The 25,912-nt window shown below is 38.0% G+C and overlaps 2 protein-coding genes across 2 annotated transcripts in view; one reads left to right on the top strand and one right to left on the bottom strand.

Moving 5' to 3' along the window:
* LOC117323333 (diacylglycerol kinase epsilon-like) overlaps positions 1-18,527 on the top strand; it is a 28,705-nt gene extending 10,178 nt beyond the window's left edge. Inside the window, exons 7-10 of the mRNA XM_033878485.1 lie at positions 5,110-5,181; positions 5,385-5,515; positions 7,018-7,129; positions 13,878-18,527. Of these exons, the coding sequence (XP_033734376.1) occupies positions 5,110-5,181; positions 5,385-5,515; positions 7,018-7,129; positions 13,878-14,000 (438 nt within the window). The 3' untranslated portion in view covers positions 14,001-18,527. The remainder of the gene's footprint in view (positions 1-5,109; positions 5,182-5,384; positions 5,516-7,017; positions 7,130-13,877) is intronic.
* Positions 18,528-19,822: 1,295 nt separating this feature from the next.
* On the bottom strand, positions 19,823-25,693 carry LOC117323297 (methyltransferase-like protein 27). Its single transcript, XM_033878438.1, has 5 exons — positions 25,545-25,693; positions 24,713-24,847; positions 24,465-24,600; positions 21,808-21,900; positions 19,823-21,138 (listed from the first exon to the last, which is right to left on the bottom strand). The coding sequence occupies exons 1-5, from the start codon at positions 25,671-25,673 to the stop codon at positions 20,951-20,953; spliced, it is 681 nt and encodes a 226-aa protein (XP_033734329.1). The 5' UTR covers positions 25,674-25,693; the 3' UTR covers positions 19,823-20,950.
* Between the last annotated feature and the right edge of the window lie 219 nt (positions 25,694-25,912).

The following is a 25,912-nucleotide window of genomic DNA, read 5'->3' as shown; positions in this document are numbered from 1 at the left end:
CTACAAACAACAATCCATTCACTCCGAATAATCCATTGTGTATATAATTTGATATAAAAAACAGGGCTTCTATAACATATTCCAGGCGACTAGTCATAAACCACTCCACGCAATTTTGTTTATGCAAAAACCACGGTTCAATACAGGTACAATATCACTTTTCCTTGATTTATTTCACCGCCGCCAAGATATCAATATTCAATTGTTTTTGAAAACCTCCCGGATCAGTTTTGCATTTCTGACGTGTGTTTCATTCACATTTCTTTTAACGTCACTCCGTGTATGTGAAAGTATTAACAGCTATCTCTTAACTGTTGCCGCCGGTACTCCACAATTTTAAGCGTACCGATATCTTTTGACCTTGCCGTCCGCAAAACCTACCCAGAGGACGTTGTTGTTTTGAACTCCGATGGCCATTGGGCAGGCTTCTATGGTTTTGAGGAGAGTTCTGAGGAAGCGGCCCTCTCCACTCAGAAGGTCTATGGAACTGCGAAGGTAGTCTGCAATTACAATATTCCCTTGGCTGTCGTAAGTCATATCGGCTGGCAGGAAGACCTGAGGTGATGGCGGGTTGATCTCCAGCGGTGACACGGACTGTGCCAAATCGATCCAACGTGCGATACTGACGCAATGTTGTCCTGCCAACATGTCCTTTCGCTTCCGAGATGTGCTAAGACCCCGTGTCGACGACTTTATGACAGGGTGTTCATTGAATTTGTGTAAAGACTGTGGTAGAATTCCTGATTCGAGAATGGTGACCCGTAGCTCCTCCTCCTCTGGTCCCAAGCAGCTCTTTGCGTGTAGCACGGAAATCTGTTCAGATATTGGACTAGACGCAATTCGAAACGGATGTGGGAAATTCAGAGATACTTTTGGAGCAGCTTCAAGGTCCGCCTCGGAGTAAAATATCGCTTTAAACTGGAATCCAACGATAACCATGCCATTGTCTGTGACACAGATCGTGATAGGTACATCAGTTGTCTGTAACATGTCCTCTGCAATAGCGTTCAGAGTCCGGCGTCGTTTGAGTCGAACTATTTTGACGGTCATGTCCTTGCAACAAAGCCAAAGGTGGCCGGTAGAAGGTGAAACTGATATATCATTGATGGCTTGGTCCTCGTCAAGGGTAATACCTTCAATCTTAGAACCCTCGTGAGCGACCAGTGTCACTCTTGTGTTATTTCCTGCCAATATCCAGGCGCCTTCTGAGGTAGGACATATAGATTTGACAGGATAAAGATGCTGGAAGCTAGACAATTGAGCCGATATCTCTGGCCGTGGCTGAGACGGCACATCCTTGGGCTTAATGGATTTCATTGCCGATTTTTGTGGGACTTTCCACGACGGAAGTATGTCTCCGTTCTCTTCCACCTCATCATCATCCTGCTGGACCCCACAGGTGCTAGTCAGGGTCCCTGTGGTCAACTTTTGATTCCTCAGCAAAAACAGAAGCGACGTGTTGACCTTAAATTCAGCCAGGTTCGCAGCTGGACGGTCTGGTAATCTGAAGCCTGACCATGCCCTGTCCCGCTCAAAATCGTAGATCTGCACCTTGTTACCTTTTTGGAGGGTTAGCTTGCTTTCCTGAAGTTGATCGTCCATTTCTCTGAATGCGCTTAGGAGTGAATACTTGTACTTGAGAAGACGGTCTGAGTTCTGTTTCTCCATCTGACGGAACTCCTTTGCGTACTCTGATGTCTGTTCGTCCACTTCGACCTTGATGTCCTGGCCTTGGATCTCGACGCGCTCCACCATATCGTCAAAGTGCTTCTTGTTCTCCTCAAGCATTGCATTGACAATGTCAATCTCATCCTGTATTTTGGGAATTCTCTGTCGGTCAATAGCCCGGATGTAGCTCTGGATGCTTCCCTCTTTTTCTGGAATGACGTCATCCAGTTTAATGATGCGGTGGCGAGGGTGATCGCTCACACAGTCGACACATATCAGCCGACCGGAACAGTCATCGCACACGAAAATCACGTTCTGCCAACTGTGCAAGTCACACTTGTGAAGACCCTTCGTCCGCGATAGCATGGCTATCACACAAAAGTCATCAGAGATAGTAATGAAATTCTCCAACAGAAGTAAATCTCCTACGAAAAGTGTCCAAACGGTTAGCAGTGCTTAGGAAAGGAAATAGTTTCCAACACCTGTTTTTATATTGCTGACCCCACAAAACTGCCAGTACGTATAGAGTAACTTAATAGCCGTCTACAGTGACATGTATTTTGTTCGGGGCTTTGTTGTACATATGCTGTCACCTCGCCAAATACAAGATTGTACAGCCTATACTATTTCAATAAGGCTTCTCCCTAATTAATTAATGTTGTGTCTCATTTAATTAATAACCAAGTAGTCATATATATGGTAATGGTGAGTGTATATTTTATTACATATTTTACTGACCGAAGTAATTTTTTTTAGTTTCATTTTAATCGTGTGTATCATATCAGATTAGTGTGCACTTTGTTTTGGGCACATATGGAGGATTTTCTGTAGCAGGTGTAATGTGTTGTTAACACAGAAATTTGGTGCGAGTCCAATGTACTATAAGACAACTACATGTGTTTTACCCCATTAGTACATGAATGGCTCAGTAGATACACGACAGATAGTCCAATGACACGCTCCATTGACCCTGGCAGACACTATTGTGCTGGGGTCATCGCTGCCTTTACCAGGGCCACGTTGTCTGTTTATATGACTGATTTTCATCTGTAAATCTAGGTTCTAGTGTAACCAGTTGAAATATTGCTATTATTATACATTTATTTCAATGCTTGCTATAAGATAATGTCTGCTTTGAGAACCAAATGTGTGTGAGAGATAATATTATTATAACTAGCCTATAAAAAAAGCGGGAAAGAAGGATCGTAAATAATAGTGTTAAGGTTCGGAGGGTGGGAAATCGCGAATATTATAGGTATTGAAGCAAGGAAAAAATGTGTCCTTTCCTTTGTGTGCTAGTGCACGGCCATCTTGTAATGGAGAATGTGATCCAGTGTACGGAAAACGGCAAACTTACCCGACAATGTTTTTTTAGGAATTCTCTAAAAGGGCCTGTTCTCAATATCCAAAATGCCAAGAGACCTAATGTTGGGCGTGCAGCATGCTGGGATGAAAGGCTACCATATGTGTTCAAGTGAATGACATTGACCAACGTTCAAGGTCACAGGGGTCAAAAATGATAAATTCTTAAACGACTTCTTCTTAATGATCAATATGCCCATATACATGATATTGGACCTGTATCATGCTTTGATGAACTACCAAGTACTTTCAGGTCACGATGTTCAAATGTTTTGAAATTGTATGCGCCAACCTCTCGGTTCTCTTTTATTTGAATAAAGTGGGGATTAGTTTAACATCTGCATTCATGACCTATATCAACTTCAAAGAAAGTTGCATTAGAAACAGGCGATACAGGTCCAGTATGCCTCTCGTTATTAATTATCGTAAGGTTAAAGTCGCTTGTCCATTCGGCGATAGGATGTCAGCTGTCCACTGTAGTTACATTTTCACCGGATTCATCAAATTTGCCCCCACATGAGAACAGGAATATTTTCCACCAAAGCTGTAGCTCGGTCGAATTAGTACAACTGGGATATGGTTTTCTTATCTTTTTCACATTTAAAGGTAATTAACGTAAATCATTGATCTGGTGATCAGCATTATAGCTTTAGATATTACCATGTTGGCTTGGCTAGGTAATAGATTAACAACTTCACACTGACAGACAACTCAGAGTATGGATGGTATGTTTTATCTAACATAAAAACTTTAAAAGATTGATATATAAACGAATGTATTTGCATAATTTCGTATAAAAATGATATTCGCTTGTATGTGGATCGTTTGCAAATAATTTCTTATCATTTTGATGTCCTTAAAAGTTTTATTAAACACATACATCAAAGGCAAGTCTACCATTAACAATGTTTTATTATCTTAGTATTTTTGTAACAAGGAACACGTGTTATATAATCATAATTGAATTAACACTTTTCTAATGGACAGTTAATAGGGTACGCTGCAGTGTCGTCCCTTGTACGTCACACGCCCCGTGGGGAGCCTGCCATATTTCTAGTTCTACCCTTTGATGCTAGAGGAATCTGTTACCGAATGCGTCTTCAGAACAGATGGAGGAATCAAAACGCAGTATATTAAAACGTTCGGCATTCCATATTGCTGGTTAGACTCTGAGAAATGTTGATGCCTATCTCCTTAACTCACTACAGTACGCCTGCAGGGCACCTGACTTCTTTTATTTAGAAACACGCACTTCTCTGTGTTTTAGTTTCTTGCTTACTTAGGGACATATTTTTTGGTATGCAAGCTTTGATGCCCAAGTGTTCTGTCTATTACCTAATAATTTTGGTCGTCGGTACATCTATAGTCAGATCAAACACAACTCGATCCTCTGTGATTACTTCGGAATGTTGGACAAATTATTATATCTTCAGACGTATATGGTGTCACAGTAGATTTGTTCATGTATATGGTAGCATAACGGTATTCGTAGAGGACATATGCATCGTAATAATTTGTAGTAAAGGCATGTGCCGCGCGGTGATTTGTAGTAAATGTTTTTGTGCAGTAGATAAAAGTGCGTCGTGATTTTATGTAGTAAATTCCAAAGCGTTGTGGTTGTATGTAGTAGATGCACGTGTCGTGGTAATGTGTTATAATTAACCTTGTGTCCTGGTAATGTATAATAAATACACGTGTGTTTGTGTTAGTGCGTTGTAAATACATGTGTGTCGTGGTAATGTGTTGTAATTGTAGTTGCGTTGTAATAATGTGTAGTTAGTACACGTGTCGTGTAGGTGTGTTGTAAATACACGTGTGTCGTTGTTATGTGTTTCAATTACATGTGCATTGTAATAATGTGTAGTTAGTACACGTTTGTCATGGTAATGTGTTGTAAATACACGTATATCGTGGTATTGTGTTTTAAATCACACATGAGCCCCGGTGTCCCAGATTTATCTACTAAAGCTGTCATAGTATACTTCGTTTGCCATAGCTTTCTCATTAAATTATTCCAGATTTATCTGCCATAGCTGTCGTTATAACATCCTAGACTTTTGTTGTACTGCTTTGTTTTAGTTGTGCTACTTTACTTATGGGACCAAGGACGTGATGGAGCGAGAATGCAAACACCTGAACAAGAAAATTACGGTCAGTACCATTATATACCTGAAACCTTAAGTACTGTTAGTGCTTATTTATCAATAGCGTGGAGCTAACTCCTGGGGACGATTTTACTATGATTAGAAGTACATTGTGCTAGTTTTTGTCATCCTGCTTTTTTTATTTCAATCTTATATCACACCTGTTACGGCCAGGTCAATTTGGTTGTCTTCATTATTTGTTGAATGTAGGTAGAGCTTGACGGCGAGTTGGTATCGCTACCAGATATAGAAGGTTTGGTCGTCCTCAACATCGCTAGCTGGGGAGGAGGCTGTCTACCATGGACGTTAGACGACGGCCACCAACACTATCGACCAGCAAGGTACACCTTTTCACAGTCAGTTAAAATAATACTATTTGCAATAATGGTCGTTCGTGTCGCCTTTTATCTGGTCCGATCAGCATGACCTGGAGGTCAGAGGTACTTTTGTGACATGGACTTAAGGGATAGTACAGAAACCACCAGTATTAATAGTGAACGTCATGTTAATGTGAAAAACACGTCAATGCAATTATGTCCAGTGTTCTAATTTGGCCCACTTTCCAGCAGTAGGTGTCGACAAACATTATGTCCTATGTATGTCGATCAGATGAGTTGATGTGTTTTGGTTTGGAGTGGCATTACGATCCCTCTTCATCATTCCCGGGGTGTCGATGTCCTCCCAGACATGTACGTGAGAGGGCCTCAATCACCCGACACAGATCCTTATCTCCTGTCAGCAGTCACAGAGCGTGGCGTCTATGTCTACTTGGTTCTCTGAGCCTGTAGAGTGTCGTGTGAGTTAGGCTGTACTGAGCAAGGGAGACGACTCTGACCGATGTCCGCCTTTACAAGTGAAGATCTTAGACATGCTTCCGTACCGACCAACAATGGTTCGGAAATAAAGTGTTCATTTGATAAACTATTGTAGTTAGGATGACGTATATTTAGAGCATCGTGTTGTAGATACAATGACAGATATCAAAATCCTCGTGTTATAGATACAATGACAGATATCCAAATCCTCGTGTTATAGGTACAATGGCGGATATCCAAATCCTCGTGTTGTAGGCACAATTACAGATATCCAAATTCTCGTGTTGTAGGTATAATGACAGATATCCAAATCCTCGTGTTGTAGGCACAATTACAGATATCCAAATTCTCGTGTTGTAGGTACAATGACAGATATCCAAATTCTCGTGTTGTAGGTACAATGACAGATATCCAAATTCTCGTGCTGTAGGTACAATGACAGATATCCAAGTTCTCGTGTTGTAGGCACAATTACAGATATCCAAATCCTCGTGTTGTAGGTACAATGACGGATATCCAAATTCTCGTGTTGTAGGTACAATGACTGATATCCAAATTCTCGTGTTGTAGGTACAATGACAGATATCCAAATTCTCGTGTTGTAGGTACAATGACAGATATCCAAATTCTCGTGTTGTAGGTACAATGACAGATATCTAAATTATCGGATGATGGGTATATACGATGACGGCTCCCAATTCCCCATATTGAAGTTACGATGACGGGTATCCACGATAACTAGTATTTAAGTCCCCGTGCAGTAATAAAGATGAAGGGTATACATAACTCCGTGTTGTAGTTACGATGATGAATATCCATGATGACGGGTGTCAAAAACCTTGTATTGTAGTTACGATGACGGGTATCCAATCCCCGTATTGTAGTTACAATGATCCAAATCCCCGTATTGTAGTTACAATGATCCAAATCCCCGTATTGTAGTTACAATGATCCAAATCCCCTATGGTACGATGGGTTAAGCTTTGTACATTGTATTATAGATATAATTGTGAGTATCTGTATTATAGGTATGATGATGGCTTGCTTGAGGTGATGGCCCTGTACTCTTCATTCCACATAGCCCAGCTGCAGGTCGGGATGGCAGCACCCATCAGGGTTGGCCAGGCTAGAACAGTCCGGGTAATTATAGTACAGACTACCAATGACACAATAGAATGTTTAAAACATAACACAACAATAAAATATTTATACATACACGAAACACACCGGCAGGATATTTATACATACACGTAACACACCAGTAGGACATTCCTACATACACGTAACACACGAGTACGATATTTATGCACACACGTAACACACCAGTAGGACATTTATACACACACGTAACACACCAGTAGGACATTTATACACACACGTAACACACCAGTAGGACATTTATACACACACGTAACACACCAGTAGGACATTTATACATACACGTAACACACCAGTAGGACATTCCTACATACACGTAACACACCTGTAGGACATTTATATATACACGTAACACACCAGTAGTACATTTATACACACACGTAACACACCAGTAGGACATTTATACATACACATAACACACCAGTAGGACATTTATACATACACGTAACACACCAGTAGGACATTTATACATACACGTAACACACCAGTAGGACATTTATACATACAAGTAACACACCAGTAGGACATTTATACATACACGTAACACACCAGTAGGACATTCCTACATACACATAACACACCAGTAAGACATTTATACATACACATAACACACAAGTAGGACATTTATACATACACGTAACACACCAGTAGGATATTTATACATACACGTAACACACCAGTAGGACATTTATACACACACGTAACACACCAGTAGGACATTTATACACACACGTAACACACCAGTAGGACATTTATACATACACGTAACACACCAGTAGGACATTTATACATACACGTAACACACCAGTAGGACATTTATACATACACGTAACATACCAGTAGGACATTTATATATACACGTAACACACCAGTAGTACATTTATACACACACGTAACACACCAGTAGGACATTTATACATACACATAACACACCAGTAGGACATTTATACATACACGTAACACACCAGTAGGACATTTATACATACACGTAACACACCAGTAGGACATTTATACATACAAGTAACACACCAGTAGGACATTTATACATACACGTAACACACCAGTAGGACATTCCTACATACACATAACACACCAGTAAGACATTTATACATACACATAACACACAAGTAGGACATTTATACATACACGTAACACACCAGTAGGATATTTATACATACACGTAACACACCAGTAGGACATTTATACACACACGTAACACACCAGTAGGACATTTATACACACACGTAACACACCAGTAGGACATTTATACATACACGTAACACACCAGTAGGACATTTATACATACACGTAACACACCAGTAGGACATTTATACATACACGTAACATACCAGTAGGACATTTATACATACACGTAACACACCAGTAGGACATTTATACATACACGTTACACACCAGTAGGACATTTATACATACACGTAACATACCAGTAGGACATTTATACATACACGTAACACACCAGTAGGACATTTATACATACACGTAACACACCAGTAGGACATTTATACATACACGTAACATACCAGTAGGACATTTATACATACACGTAACACACCAGTAGGACATTTATACCTACACGTTACACACCAGTAGGACATTTATACATACACGTAACATACCAGTAGGACATTCATACATACACGTAGCACACCAGTAGGACATTTATACATACACGTAATAAACCAGTAGGACATTCGTACATACACGTAACATACCAGTAGGACATTCCTACATACACGTAACACACCACTAGGACATTTATACATACACGTAACACACCAGTAGGACATTTATACATACACGTAACACACCGGTAGGACATTTATATACACGTAACACACCAGTAGGACATTTATACATACACGTAACACACCAGTACGACATTCCTACATACACGTAACACACCAGTAGGACATTCATACCTACACGTAGCACACCAGTAGGACATTTATACATACACGTAACACACCAGTAGGACATTTATACATACAAGTAACACACCAGTAGGACATTTATACATACACGTAACACACGAGTACGACATTTATACACACACGTAACATACCAGTAGTACATTTATACATACACATAACACACCAGTAGGACATTTATACATACACGTAACACACCAGTAGGACATTCCTACATACACATAACACACCAGTAGGACATTCCTACATACACATAACACACCAGTAGGACATTCATACATACACGTAACACACCAGTAGGACATTCTTACATACACGTAACACACCAGTAGGACATTTATACATACACGTAACAAACCAGTAGGACATTCCTACATACACGTAACAAACCAGTAGGACATTTATACATACACGTAACACACCAGTAGGACATTCCTACATACACGTAACACACCAGTAGGACATTTATACATACACGTAACACACCAGTAGGACATTTATACATACACGTAACACTCCAGTAGGACATTTATACATACACGTAACACACCAGTAGGACATTTATACATACACGTAACACACCAGTAGGACATTCCTACATACACGTAACACACCAGTAGGACATTCATACCTACACGTAGCACACCAGTAGGACATTTATACATACACGTAACATACCAGTAGTACATTTATACATACACATAACACACCAGTAGGACATTTATACATACACGTAACACACCAGTAGGACATTTATACATACACGTAACACACCAGTAGGACATTCCTACATACACATAACACACCAGTAGGACATTTATACATACACGTAACACACCAGTAGGACATTTATACATACACGTAACACACCAGTAGGACATTTATACATACAAGTAACACACCAGTAGGACATTCCTACATACACATAACACACCAGTAGGACATTCATACATACACGTAACACACCAGTAGGACATTCTTACATACACGTAACACACCAGTAGGACATTTATACATACACGTAACAAACCAGTAGGACATTCCTACATACACGTAACAAACCAGTAGGACATTTATACATACACGTAACACACCAGTAGGACATTCCTACATACACGTAACACACCAGTAGGACATTTATACATACACGTAACACACCAGTAGGACATTTATACATACACGTAACACTCCAGTAGGACATTTATACATACACGTAACACACCAGTAGTACATTCTTACATACACGTAACACACCAGTAGGACATTCCTACATACACGTAACACACCAGTAGGACATTTATACATACACGTAACACACCAGTAGGACATTTATACATACACGTAACACACCGGTAGGACATTTATATACACGTAACACACCAGTAGGACATTTATACATACACGTAACGCACCAGTAGGACATTTATACATACACGTAACACACCAGTAGGACATTTATACATACACGTAACACACCAGTAGGACATGTATACATACACGTAACACACCAGTAGGACATTTATACATACACGTAACGCACCAGTAGGACATTTATACATACACGTAACACACCAGTAGGACATTTATACATACACGTAACACACCAGTAGGGCATTTATACATACACGTAACACACCAGTAGGGCATTCCTACATACACGTAACACACCAGTAGGGCATTCCTACATACACGTAACACACCAGTAGGACATTCCTACATACACGTAACACACCAGTAGGACATTTATACATACACGTAACACACCAGTAGGACATTCCTACATACACGAAACACACCAGTAGGACATTCCTACATACACGTAACACACCAGTAGGACATTTCTACATACACGTAACACACCAGTACGACATTTATACATACACGTAACACACCAGTAGGACATTTATACATACACGTTACACACCAGTAGGACATTTATACATACACGTAACACACCAGTAGGACATTTATACATACACGTAACACACCAGTAGGATATTTATACATACACGTAACACACCAGTAGGACATTTATACATACACGTAACACACGAGTACGACATTTATACATACACGTTACACACCAGTAGTACATTTATACATACACGTAACACACGAGTACGACATTTATACATACACGTAACATACCAGTAGTACATTTATACATACACATAACACACCAGTAGGACATTTATACATACACGTAACACACCAGTAGGACATTCCTACATACACATAACACACCAGTAGGACATTCATACATACACGTAACACACCAGTAGGACATTCTTACATACACGTAACACACCAGTAGGACATTTATACATACACGTAACACACCAGTAGGACATTTATACACACAAGTAACAAACCAGTAGGACATTCCTACATACACGTCACAAACCAGTAGGACATTTATACATACACGTAACACACCAGTAGGACATTCCTACATACACGTAACACACCAGTAGGACATTTATACATACACGTAACACACCAGTACGACATTTATACATACACGTAACACACCAGTAGGACATTTATACATACACGTAACACACCAGTACGACATTTATACATACACGTAACACACCAGTAGGACATTTATACATACACGTTACACACCAGTAGGACATTTATACATACACGTAACACACCAGAAGGACATTTATACATACACGTAACACACCAGTAGGATATTTATATTTACACGTAACACTCCAGTAGGACATTTATACATACACGTAACACACCAGTAGTACATTCTTACATACACGTAACACACCAGTAGGACATTTATAAATACACGTAACACACCAGTAGGACATTTATACATACACGTAACACACCAGTAGGACATTTATACATACACGTAACACACCAGTAGGACATTTATACATACACGTAACACACCAGTAGGACATTTATACATACACGTTACACACCAGTAGGACATTTATACATACACGTAACACACCAGTAGGACATTTATACATACACGTAACACACCAGTAGGACATTTATACATACACGTAACGCACCAGTAGGACATTTATACATACACGTAACACACCAGTAGGACATTTATACATACACGTAACACACCAGTAGGGCATTTATACATACACGTAACACACCAGTAGGGCATTCCTACATACACGTAACACACCAGTAGGGCATTCCTACATACACGTAACACACCAGTAGGACATTCCTACATACACGTAACACACCAGTAGGACATTTATACATACACGTAACACACCAGTAGGACATTCCTACATACACGAAACACACCAGTAGGACATTCCTACATACACGTAACACACCAGTAGGGCATTCCTACATACACGTAACACACCAGTAGGACATTCCTACATACACGTAACACACCAGTAGGACATTCCTACATACACGTAACACACCAGTAGGACATTCCTACATACACGTAACACACCAGTAGGACATTCCTACATACACGTAACACACCAGTAGGACATTCCTACATACACGTAACACACCAGTAGGACATTTATACATACACGTAACACACCAGTAGGACATTCCTACATACACGAAACACACCAGTAGGACATTCCTACATACACGTAACACACCAGTAGGACATTTATACATACACGTAACACACCAGTAGGACATTTATACATACACGTAACACACCAGTAGGACATTTATACATACACGTAACATACCAGTAGGACATTTATACATACACGTAACACACCAGTAGGACATTTATACATACACGTAACACACCAGTAGGACATTTATACATACACGTAACACTCCAGTAGGACATTTATACATACACGTAACACACCAGTAGTACATTCTTACATACACGTAACACACCAGTAGGGCATTTATACATACACGTAACACACCAGTACGACATTTATACATACACGTAACACACCAGTAGGACATTTATACATGCACGTTACACACCAGTAGTACATTTATACATACACGTAACACACCAGTAGGACATTCCTACATACACGTAACACACCAGTAGGACATTTATACATACACGTAACACACCAGTAGGACATTTATACATACACGTAACACACCAGTAGGACATTTATACATACACGTAACACACCAGTAGGACATTTATACATACACGTAACACACCAGTAGGACATGTATACATACACGTTACACACCAGTAGGACATTCCTACATACACGTAACACACCAGTAGGACATTCCTACATACACGTAACACACCAGTAGGACATTCCTACATACACGTAACACACCAGTAGGACATTTATACATACACGTAACACACCAGTAGGACATTCCTACATACACGTAACACACCAGTAGGACATTTATACATACACGTAACACACCAGTAGGACATTTATACATACACGTAACACACCAGTAGGACATTTATACATACACGTAACACACCAGTAGGACATTTATACATACACGTAACACACCAGTAGGACATTTATACATACACGTAGCACATGTATATGACGTTTTATTATTGACTGTCAATAATGTAACAGATGACAGAAATAGATAGAAAAGATCCAACTTTCAAAGAAAATTAACAAAGATCATGCGACGGCAAGGGACACGATTTCCCAGGGTCTTTTGAACTCGTGTATTTTTTATTTTATTATGTACTTGTGATACTCAAACATGAACAGTGTATCTAAGGGAAGAAGCCGAAAGGGTACTCACATGATCTCCAAATAGTCATTATTGCACATATATATATACGTTTTCAGATAACGTTACACGGAGGGAAAGTACCCATGCAGGTAGACGGAGAGCCCTGGGAACAGCGCTACCCCGCCGAAATAGTCATTACGCATCAGGGACAAGCAAAGGTCATGGCCGTGGACACATAAAATCAGTACCGTGATACAGGGGTCATTGTCTCTCCCACCGAAACCAAGGTCATCACCACAGCAACATATAGATCTGGATCATTGATGTAGTATTTCTTTTGTCTTCTTCATTTTATTAACTCCCTGCGATAAAGTTAGGGGATATACTGAAATCGGGTTGTCTGTTAGTCCGTCTGTACACATTTTGTCCGGACAACTCCTCCTAAACTGGTGAACCAATTCCAATTCAACTACATACAAATATAAAGGATCATGTGTAGATGTGCATGCAATTTGTTTTGTCAAAAATTTGGTTGCCATTGTAACTGGTCACTGTAAACAGGTTTTCTGATAATAATGTAATCTAGACAACTTCTCCTAAACTATTGGCCCGATTCCAATGAAACTTCACTCTAACATGAGGAGTCATGTGTAGATCTATGTGCATGCCACTTTGTTTTTTTTCCAAAATTTTGGTTGCTATGGTAACTGGTCACTATAAACAGGTTTTCTGATAATACTTTTGTCTGAATCACACATTTAAAATCTGGTAGGCCGATATCAATGAAACTTCACATACATATAGAGGACCATGAGTAGATTTGCATACCGCTGTTTAAATTCCAAAATTTGTGTTGCCATGATAACTGGTCACTACATACAGGCTTTTCGTGTCTGGATTTGTGAAGCAATTTTCACAAAATTTCGATGGAATTTTAGGGAATATTTGCAGATTATGCATTCAGTTGTTTAAATTAAAAAAAACATTGGTTACCTTGGTAACTGGTCACTATTAACAGATTTACAGGTTGGTTTTTTTCCTGAAAACTACAGATTTTTCTTGTCCCGAAAACTGCTAAACCTGTCGACCGATTTACACAAAACTTCATAGGAATGTTAGGGAACATGTATAGATATGCATGCAGCTGTTTAAATTGCAAAATGTCGGTTGCCGTGGCTACTGGTTATTATCAACAGGTTTTTCCTTGTTTGGTTCAAAATTGTGGTTTCTCTGGTAACCTAGCTACTATACACAGGTTTTGTGTACTGGCTGATATCTCATCACTCCTTAGATAAACTATTGAAACCTGGTCACAAGTGGTGTCACTTATTAATGTCTGTTATCTTAGACACCTGGTGTTTCAAGAACCGTTACCATGGAAATACAATGGAGGCTTCTGATTGTTCAATATTGATATACATTATATGTATTGTCATAAGCTGAATATTTCATGTATAAGTTTTTGAAGGGAAAGAAATTACAACGGTGCTATGCCTTGGTTGTAAATGAAAGTTAGCGGGAGTATTTGTTAGTTAACGGCTTACAGTTTTAGTTTTGTATTGTACATATTTTTGGCACTTTTTATGCTGCGTGTGCAATACCAATCTTTTAAGAATCCACTATTTTGTTCTTTTACAAGGGCTGTATATTTGTCCAAAACCGTAACTGATTTACTCTGTCTTAGGTTAAGCATACATAATCACATTAATTAGTCGGTTCGTTTGTATTGAAATCCGCGTTTTAGTAGGCTGCTACCTCCTATACTGCATGTGATACACCACCACCAGAAACCAGACATATGCTATAGATTGGTCAATATAGGGATGTCATATTTGTACTGATAAGCTGTTACTGGTTAAAGGGAGGTAATAACTTCATTTTGATTTGCAGTTTGTATTTGTATAATTTCAAAGAGATATTACATGTAGCTGTTGGAGTGTTATAGTGTTGTAAGTATCGACCTGTCATATAGTGACAGTGTAGAAAATCTGCTATCGAATATTCATAATTAGTCTTGTTTGTAAAAGGAGTGTTCATTAGCGTTTTGATTAACACAAGCTACTACTGTTCTGTCATTTACCTGGTTCATCATATAGTCAAACTTATCATCGCAACTATGTACACGAAACACTATTACCACATGTCTTTTGATGTTTGAAATTCAGTACGCATGCATGTTATTTGGACTAGAATTATGATTTCCCAATGATTTGCGCACGGATTATTGAAACAATCATGCATAGGTCAACTTCAAATGACTCCTTTGATATTGAATAAGTCAAAAGTTTTATTTTTGCAGTGTAATATGAAGCCATTTGATAAATTGACCCCTATTCTAGACCTTCGTAAGTTAACCGTATTACAAACGTCTTGTCGACCCTAGTATGTCTCGTTCATCTTTATATTTATCACAGTCCCTTCATGTACAGTATCCCTTCTGTACGGCCATCCTCGAATATACAGCCACCCCCGCTGTACGGCCACCCCCACCGTATGGCCACCCTGGCTGTACGGCCAATAAAAACACCGTTCAGAAATAAGAGTATTTTTTTTAAATGTCTGAAATGATTATTAATATATTATCAATAATAAGATATACATAGTTTCACCGGTCTCTTTTGAGATCGACATATTACATAGTTATGGATTTGTTTCCTGATTAGTAATTTTTATGATCATTGTATATCCGTTATTTGTATATAATCTATATTTATATTACGTATTCATTATGTGATTAGGATCTTACCCTGGCCGTACTGAAGTGTCAGTCGACCAACCAAATATTGTGTCATTCCTGTTAGCGTTGTCTATACGATTATTCTGTTATTTATTAAGGATGCACACCACATAATTGTGTTGTTAAGGTGTATGTACTCATTACAAGATTCTTCAGGGCGATTATATTTTGTTTGTGTTTTTGCCTTTTTATATGGTTGAAGTGTGCATTTACTGCACGAAGAAGTACTATGGTCACGAAACGGTCAGTAATAGGACTTCCTGGTTGATTTCGAGGGTAAATGGATATTCCATTGCCAATCTTCAAACATTAATTAATGTACGGCACTACCCGTCAAGTCAAGCATACATTTCCCAGGACAAATCTTAAATTTCTTAACAAAAATGTTTACTAAGATTTGTCATTAAAACTTCCCAACAAATATCGTCCATAAATAATGAAACAGTAAACTAGAGACAAAATGGGCGTGCTGGGATGACGTTCAAACATTGACGTAATTGTTGTAATTGCACGCTGAAGTGGACATTAAATGGCCTAAGATAAATCCTTATAAAAATACAACAGCTCATATAACAACTTACTCTCCGTTCTTAAAAAGGTCTGTAGTTAACTTATATAATGAAACAACATATTTGATGGGAATAATGTCGGTATTTACTCAAGGTCAAGCAAACGTATAACGAAACAACATATTTGATGGGGATAATGTTGGTAGTTACTCAAGATGAAGCAAATTGGAAGCTGCATCGGCATTGGAATAAACAACTAACTCCTCATTTCTATACTTGTTCATTATACTTGCCTCACAACTATTGTACCATTACTTGACCTTCTTCCTCAGTGGTCTGTACCCTGAATCCAGTTTGATAATGCTATGTTCGTTTGTAGATCCATACATCTTCCACTTGAATCACTAGTACCAATGCAGTTTGATAATGCTATGTTCGTTTGTAGATCCATACATCTACCACTTGAATCACTAGTACCAATGCGATCACTGCCAACACGTTTATTGACATCAGTACTCTGGCTGTATCTTGACGATAACAGGACTGGATTTTCCTCAAAAAAATGGAAGAACTATGATTTTAGAAGGACTGCCCGGAACACAGCTCTTAAAGCATTCAATGCTGTTTGTGATTAGAATTACGATGAATATGTTCATTTTCGTTTGGAGAATTCCTTAAATGAATAGAGACAAAGTATCCTATACGCGGCCATGTAAAGTATACACTGTTAAAACGAGCCGGTACATGAATCAATAGTGACGTCTCTGAAACTTATTGAAAAATCACTAATGTGTTCCAATGTTTTATCGGTAGCAAAATGAAAAAAGTCTTTATCCATTCACCATAATTTTACCAATCGGCTAAAGCAATCGTTCACATGCAGATATATTAACTTTTGTAAAGCTGGCAGCTTTGGAATGTTCCTCATACGTTTTCGAATACAGAAATTATCTTTTTCAACGTCTTCACATCTTCACTAAAATTCTTTATTTCATGATCGTCCACGTTCCTCATCAGACAACGATACCACTAGTGTGATCTCTTCTTAGCATCAGCAGCAAGGCAAATAGTGTCGGTCTGATGATTGTGGTGTTGTCCCCAATTGCCGACTTGAGTATAATTTACCGTAGTTGAAGATACTCTACATTTGAGATCTCTTTCAACATATCTCCAATACATTCTGTCCGTTGTCTTTATGGTTTTTTTTGTTTGGAGTTGATGGGATGACCTCTGACCATTACAGGATCATACTGATCGTGTGAACTGATAGACTGGAAACTTAGCCTGACCAAAGTGTGAACGTGGAGAAGCTGGCCAGACTTAGTTGATGTTCACTCGGTAGGGGATCTATAATGAACCATTATGAAGATTGCTCTATTATATTTGTACAATATCTTCATGTTTGCTTTATTTTGTTCTTGCTTATGATTGCAATATGGATGTGTCTTAGCTACTCAAAGTATCGCTACTTAGATCTTAATCATTATAAAATTGAAAAGATAATAAACCATTTATGGTAATGTCTGTGTTTTGTTTCCACCGTGTTACATGAAAGGAAAACTACTTGCTATTGCAACTATCATCTCTACACGGGTTTAATAACCTTATTGTCCGAAACTCGATACACTTGCAGCCTTCATCGCTTGTTCGTGTTCAGGTAACACTCATTGCGGTCACTAACACTATACTATATTAGATTTCTAATACCATTGTTCTACTCACTTCATTAACGTTCTCATAATTGGTCAAAATTGGGGTTTACGATCATGAGGTCAAAATTGAAATCACCGCTCCCTGGTAGTCGGTTACTATCAATAGATCGTCGACGTTCTCACTCTCCCTACTTCATTAAGTATATCTGATTGTCCTTGACCCAAACTGAGTCATTCTTGTCATACATAGATTTTCATCATCTTCGTTGTACCAACATCGTTTAAATATTGTATCTATATATGACGAGAGTTAGGTGACAAAGGAACTACTAGTTATATCAACAAACAGATGAGAATTAGGGAAGAGGCAAAGGAACTACTTGGTATATCAACAAACATGAGAGTTAGGGTGGTGACAAAGGAACCACTGGGTATATCAATAAACAGATGAGAGTTAGGGTGGTGACAATGGAACTACTGGTATAACAACAAACAGATGAGAGTTAGGGTGGTGACAAGGGAACTACTTGGTATATCAACAAACAGATGAGAGTTAGGGTGGTGACAGAGGAACTACTGGGTATATCACCAAACAGATGAGAGTTAGGGTGGTGACAATGGAACTACTGGGTATATCAACAAACAGATGAGAGTTAGGGTGGTGACAATGGAACTAATGGGTATATCAACAAACAGATGAGAGTTAGGGTGGTGACAGAGGAACCACAGGGTATAACAACAAACAGATGAGAGTTATGTGACAAAGGAACTACTGGGTATATCAACAAACAGATGAGAGTTAGGGTGATGACAAAGGAACTACTGGGTATATCAACAAACAGATGAGAGTTAGGGTGATGACAAAGGAACTACTGGGTATATCAACAAACAGATGAGAGTTAGGGTGGTGACAAAGGAACTACTGGGTATATCAACAAACAGATGAGAGTTAGGGTGGTGACAAGGGAACCACTGGGTATATCAACAAACAGATGCGAGATAGGGCAGAGACAAAGGAACTACTGGGTATATCAACAAACAGATGAGAGTTAGGGCGGAGACAAAGGAACTACTGGGTATATCAACAAACAGATGATAGTTAGGGTGGTGACAAGGGAACCACTGGGTATATCAACAAACAGATGAGAGTTAGGGTGGTGACAAAGGAACTACTGGGTATATCAATACACAGAGGAGAGTTAGGATGGTGACAAAAGAGCTGGGTGTATCAACAAACAGATGAGAGTTAGGGTGGTGACAAAGGAACTACTGGGTATATCAACAAACAGATGAGAGTTAGGGTGGTGACAAAGGAACTACTGGGTATATCAACAAACAGATGAGAGTTAGGGTGGTGACAAAGGAACTACTGGGTATATCAACAGGTAGATGAGAGTTAGGGTGGTGACAAAGGAACTACTTTGTATATCAACAAACCATACGAGAGTTAGGGTGGTGACACAAAAACTACTAGCGATATAAAAAAAAAAAACAGATGAGAGTTAGGATGGTGACCAATGCATTGCTCGGTATATCAACAAACAGATGAGTTATGGTGGTGACAAATGAACTACTCGATATATCTACAAACAGACGAAATGAGGGCGGTGACAGAGGAATTACTAGGCCTATCAGTAGACATCAAACACGCCTTCATATCGCACGAGGAAAATAATTCCAAATAGGATCATTTTCCAGTGGAAATATATGTACATACCCGTTTAATCCCTCAATTTTGGCGCCGAGATTCATACCCGAGTAACCTGTTTGAAAACATTAAAGACCATATCCACAGTGGTGATACGTCTGCTTCCTTACCTGCTTGTGTGTAACAATGATCAAAATATGAAATTTAAAGCTAATAATGAAAGATGTAAGTAGATGAAGAATTTTTATTTTGCCTTTCACGCCACTATGATGATCGTGTATAAAGCGACATGGAATTTGTTCACTGGTTCAACAATGATCATGTTATTTTACTTACCTTAAGAGTCGTTTACGATAGACTGGTTGCAAATATCGGAAACACACTAGAATTCTATTTTCACTCACTCAACAGAGCTGTATACATTTGAGAGTGGTTAGTAAAGGTGTAACACTTTGAAGGCTAACTATAGAAGTATTAATTGATATAGACAATATTGATATTGAACATAACTAACTTGAATGTATTTGACTAACATAGATATATACAAGTAAGCGATGAGCACATATGGATATCACATGTGACATCACTAGCACCCCCTGAATATCTTAATGTCAACATTCTCCTTGAAATGTCCACGGCCTCGCTAGCACTTTCTGAATGTCATGGTGATCCCGTCAACGTCCTCACGATAATCAGGGAATGTCTTCTCTGTGACTTTGATCCATTTGCCTTGGGCTTCTAATGTATCAAACACGCAACAGAATTCCTGTCTGCAACTTCCATACTCCTTGTGTAAATCCTTAGCGTTAGCTGCCAGGACGACGAAGCCACCTGATGGACGAAATGTGTAAAAATACGAAAAAAGGGACAAGAGGAATTATGTCACAAATAGGGTTTGATTACAGGTTCGATAACAATCACAACTATTTATCAATTCGTGCAATAGTGCCGATTTTGTGTATATAGGTTCGATATCTATTTTGTGGATGTACGTATGCAATGTGACTTATTTGTGTATATACGCATGCAATGTGATTTATGTTTTGGATGTACGCATGCAATGTGACTTATTTATGGATGTATGTATGCAATGTAACTTATTTATAGATGTACGCATGTAATGTGACTTATTTGTGTATTTATATTCATGTAATGAGACTCATTTTGTGGTTGTACGTATAAAATGCGACATATTTGTTAATATACTCATGTAGTATGACATATTTTTGGATGTACGTATGCAATGTGACTTATTTTGTTGATGTACGCATGCAATGTGACTTATTTTGTGGATATACGGGAGCAATGTGATTTATTTTGTTGATGTAGCATGCGATATGACTTATTGTGTTGATGTTCTCGTGTAATATGACCTTAATGTGTTTGCTGTTACACAAAGAATATCAAAGACGATTCAAAGTGAGGATATGATTGATATTTCAATTCATGCACGATAAACCTTTATGACACCGATTAAAGGCACAAACAAAATGTACGTACCAGGGCGTGTGATTCGCTGAATCTCCAAGAAGGCCTCTGCTGGCACATGACCGGATCCTATGGCACTGCACATGACAACGCAATCATAACTTCCTATAACAAAACACTATCAGACTAAAAATTGAACAACGCAATAGAATACATAGAAAGGCTAAATTTATAAATACTTCCTATTACTGGGAAAGATTTCGTTTACTTAGGAATGACACAATTGACTTGATTCGTGAGGCAAAAGGTAACTATATTTTAAAAAAAACTTGAAAATTGTCTTAATGAAATCATGATCCCTCCAGATAAGTGGTAGAATATAGCTAAAATCTACTACTAACTTCACCTTTAAATCCCCTTCTTTTCCACCTCTTGAATCTGATGGCCGAATCATTCCCCATGCTATTGATCAATCAGAAACCCTTAACAATCATGTTACCAATATCTCTACATCATCAACTGACCTTGCATAACCTCAGACAACACAGCTTTATACTCCTGATTCATTTGCTTATATTCACATCACTCAACAAGATGTATGTGACCAAATTAGTATTCTTATTGTAAATAAACCCCGTGACCTGATGGTATTATTCCTAAAGTTGTAAAATAATTGAGTAATTCACTTATATTTCCAACTCTTTTATTCGATAAACCAATTGATTCAGGTATATTACCAAATGGTAGGTACAAGAAAATATAAATTCTATACATAAAGGGAATGGTTTGTCTAATGATGTTTCGAGTTATAGACCAATCTCGATACTCTCATGTTTCAATATATCAATGAAAAAAAATGTATTGAAAATTCTTTCTATCTTAACAAAACATCAGTCTGGCTTTCTTTATACCATGTGATTCTATTGTTAATCAATTATTGTTTATCTATAATGAAATTGTTTGTAATTTAGACCAGAGAAAAGAGCTTAGATTTTTTTTTTTTTTTGTGATATTAGCAAAGCTTTCGACAGGGTATGGCACAAAAAGTGTATTGCACAAGTTCCAAATGTATGGAATAAAAAGAATGTTTTTCTGTTGTTTGATAATTACCTCTCCGATCAATTACAAAGAGTGACCACTGAGGACTATCATTCACATTCCAAGGTTGTAAATGCAAGGATACCCCAGGGATCTGTTCTTGGGTCCCTTCTTTTTCTCCTTTATATCAATGACATCACTGAAATGTTTTTTTACTAATATTGAACTTTTTGCTGACCACACCTCCTTAAACGTAATTATAGAAAACCCAACATAAGCAGCTCAGGCACTAACACAGATCTCTATAACATTAGTAAATGAGCAAGTATCGTAACATTTAACCCTAACAAAACCAAATTTGTGTTATTTTCAAGAAAACATAACATAAATCACGCCCCTATAACAAAACAATCAAATCACTAACACAACAGAACACCAACACCAAATGTTTACACTCAAAAGAACTTCTAGAATCTGTCCAAATAGAAGCAGCTAGAATTATAACAGAAATTAGATATGGAACATCATATCCTATATAAATGGAAAACACTGTCATTAAGAAGAGACAAACAAACAATGATGTATAAGGTAATGGGATCTCACCTCAGTACATACTAAATGTCCTAAATACTTTCATGAACAATCAAATCATCAACCCCTATTCCCCAAACAAACAAGAATATCCAATCCACCATTATGCAGAACAATTAATAACTTTGATAAGTTCTTCCGTCTAATGTGTCGCACTTGAGATGCTGACCTTTTTAACTTTTCTACACTTTCTGCTTTTAAACACCAATTAAATAAGTATGTCATTATTGAAATTGAATCAACAGAATTTCTTAAAACAGAAGGGATAGAAGGGCGAATATTATTCTTTGTCAAATTAGATGTGCTTGTATTGATTTAGATTTAGATTTATTTAATGATCAAACACTCCATCTTGTCTCTGCTCTTTTGAATACAAAACCGTCTCCCATTTTTTTTTTTTTTTTTTTTTTTGAGTGCCCAATGTATGACCATCTTAGTCCTTCTGTAGTTATGGAAATCATAACCATATTGACACCAACTTTATGCTTTTGATTGTATTACGCAATGTACACTACACAGTATATCAGTAAAAGATCCATTTCTGCTCTGATAACTTTTCTGTAAACTATCTCCTTATAAGGATAAATAATCTGTCTTTCGTTTAACATGTTGGTGTGTCTTCAATAATTTTTGCTTTACAGCATAATTCTATCCATTGGATATTTTCAATCATTTTTGCTTACAACATAATTCTATCCATTGAAGTATGTACATTTGTTTTCAATAAAATTTTAAATTACAGTATTGACAGCTATGGTTAGTGCAGAAACATGAACACGGACATTTGTTCAATGTCTGTCAATATCTGAGTGGCATTTAGTTTATATGTTCATAAGAAAAAAAATGGTGTAATTGCATTTTGTGTGTATATGTGTGCGCGAGGTATTAATGTATTTGTGATGATTAGGATACACAAATGAGTAATCTCCCTTTAACAGTTCATACTTTTCATTTCAAATTTACAAATTTTCAATCTATTATTTTAGCAATCGTCGGAGAGAATTAATATAGGTTGTGTGTGTGTGTGTGTGTGTGTGTGGGGGGGGGGGGGGGGGGGGTATGTGTGTGACGAATATACTCTTTCCGGTTTTTATACTGACCGGTCATTATGTCGCAGGGCTTTTCAGTTAGAAACTGACATAAGAAGTTCGTGTAGACCCCCTTTTTTCGGGCCTGGTCAAGCATCCCTGGGGAGGGGTCGAGGGCGTCAATCTCAGCAAAACCCAGCTTCTGTAACTATACAGCAGATTATATAACAACATCACCATCAGTCATATGGTTCAACTTGATTTTATTCCCATAGTTGCGTTTGATTGTAAAAGGTATGAGTCTGTTATCAGTAAGTTACCTCCTCCCCGACGATTCCGGTTCCTGCTGCAACATCAAGTATCCGAACAAACTTCCGGTGTTTTTCATCAGCTATGCATGCTCCGAGTTCAGCCGCCGTGATAAAAGGCCCACGTCGTCGATCAGCCCCATAATCCTTCCGAAATTAATAGATTAATTCTTATTTAGATAATTAAAACAAACCAAAACCAAAACGAACAAACAAACAAAACAGTGTCCTTCGTGACTTACCATGTAAATTAATCATTTGAACTATGATTATCGATTGTCAACATTCGAAGCAATACGGATTTTGTACATTGTAAATAAAGAAAGTAATTAAATTTCATTGTAAAATGCCCAAGTTGAAGTAATATACATTAAATTTAAATATGAATTGTACATAAAAGCATGAGTCAGGGGATTGAAATGCCCTGGCCGACCACATTCAAAGGATTCAAATTAAGCGGTGTAGGTTAAAATTACTAACAACAACGTGTATTTTGGACGTCAATGCACTGATTTCAATACCTCGTTGTCAATACGGTATGTAATACTTTAAAACATTGACCAACTTTTATAATTCATCAAAAGCGGATACACAATACAATGTTGTTGTTTTTTGTTTTGTTTTTTGTTTTTTGTTTTGTTTTTATTGTTTCGCTGAGCACCTTTCTTGGTTTTAAGGGGACTAAGCTATCCAGTTATACAGTAATCATAATAACAACCATACACATAAGAAGACTTATGATTCTGTCATAACATGGATAACTGTGGCCTCTTGTTTCGAACTATAATATGATGGAGTGTAAATAAAAGAAATGTTGAAGTCATGAGTCGTGTATCGTACTCACCGCATCATACATGGAAGCCCAGTTATCGTATAAAGCTATTTTCTCTTGCTGGTTACATTTCGCGTAGTGTTCCCCGGAATAACGACCGTTGTAAGGATCCATATTGGAAAGGATTTCCTTTGCTTCCATGGTATCAAAAAAAACAGTGTTATTAGATATCGCTTACTCATTGTGTTATAGCTTTAACAGTATTTCATCAATCTCTCCCCATATATACATACAAGCTGCTACACTGAGTGAATAGCATACCGAAATGGATCATAGATAGGCATCCAATGTAAGGATATTTACTCTAGTTGTCTGAGAAAACACTCTAACTAACGACAATGCATATATCAAGTTAAAAAATATAAGTCCATAAGCCAGTG

Source organism: Pecten maximus, chromosome 1 (assembly GCF_902652985.1).
Source record: "Pecten maximus chromosome 1, xPecMax1.1, whole genome shotgun sequence".
Lineage (NCBI taxonomy): Eukaryota > Metazoa > Mollusca > Bivalvia > Pectinida > Pectinidae > Pecten > Pecten maximus.
This window is presented reverse-complemented; position numbering and strand designations above follow the sequence as displayed.

Excerpts from the sequence above, each read along its gene's own strand:
- LOC117323297 (XM_033878438.1), bottom strand. The coding sequence starts at position 25,673 with ATGGAAGCAAAGGAAATCCTTTCCAATATGGATCCTTACAACGGTCGT. Across the intron at positions 24,848-25,544 it reads GGGCTTCCATGTATGATGCG|GATTATGGGGCTGATCGACG; the intron begins GTGAGTACGATA and ends TAATTTCGGAAG. Across the intron at positions 21,901-24,464 it reads GCCCTGCGACATAATGACCG|GAAGTTATGATTGCGTTGTC; the intron begins GTCAGTATAAAA and ends GTTTTGTTATAG.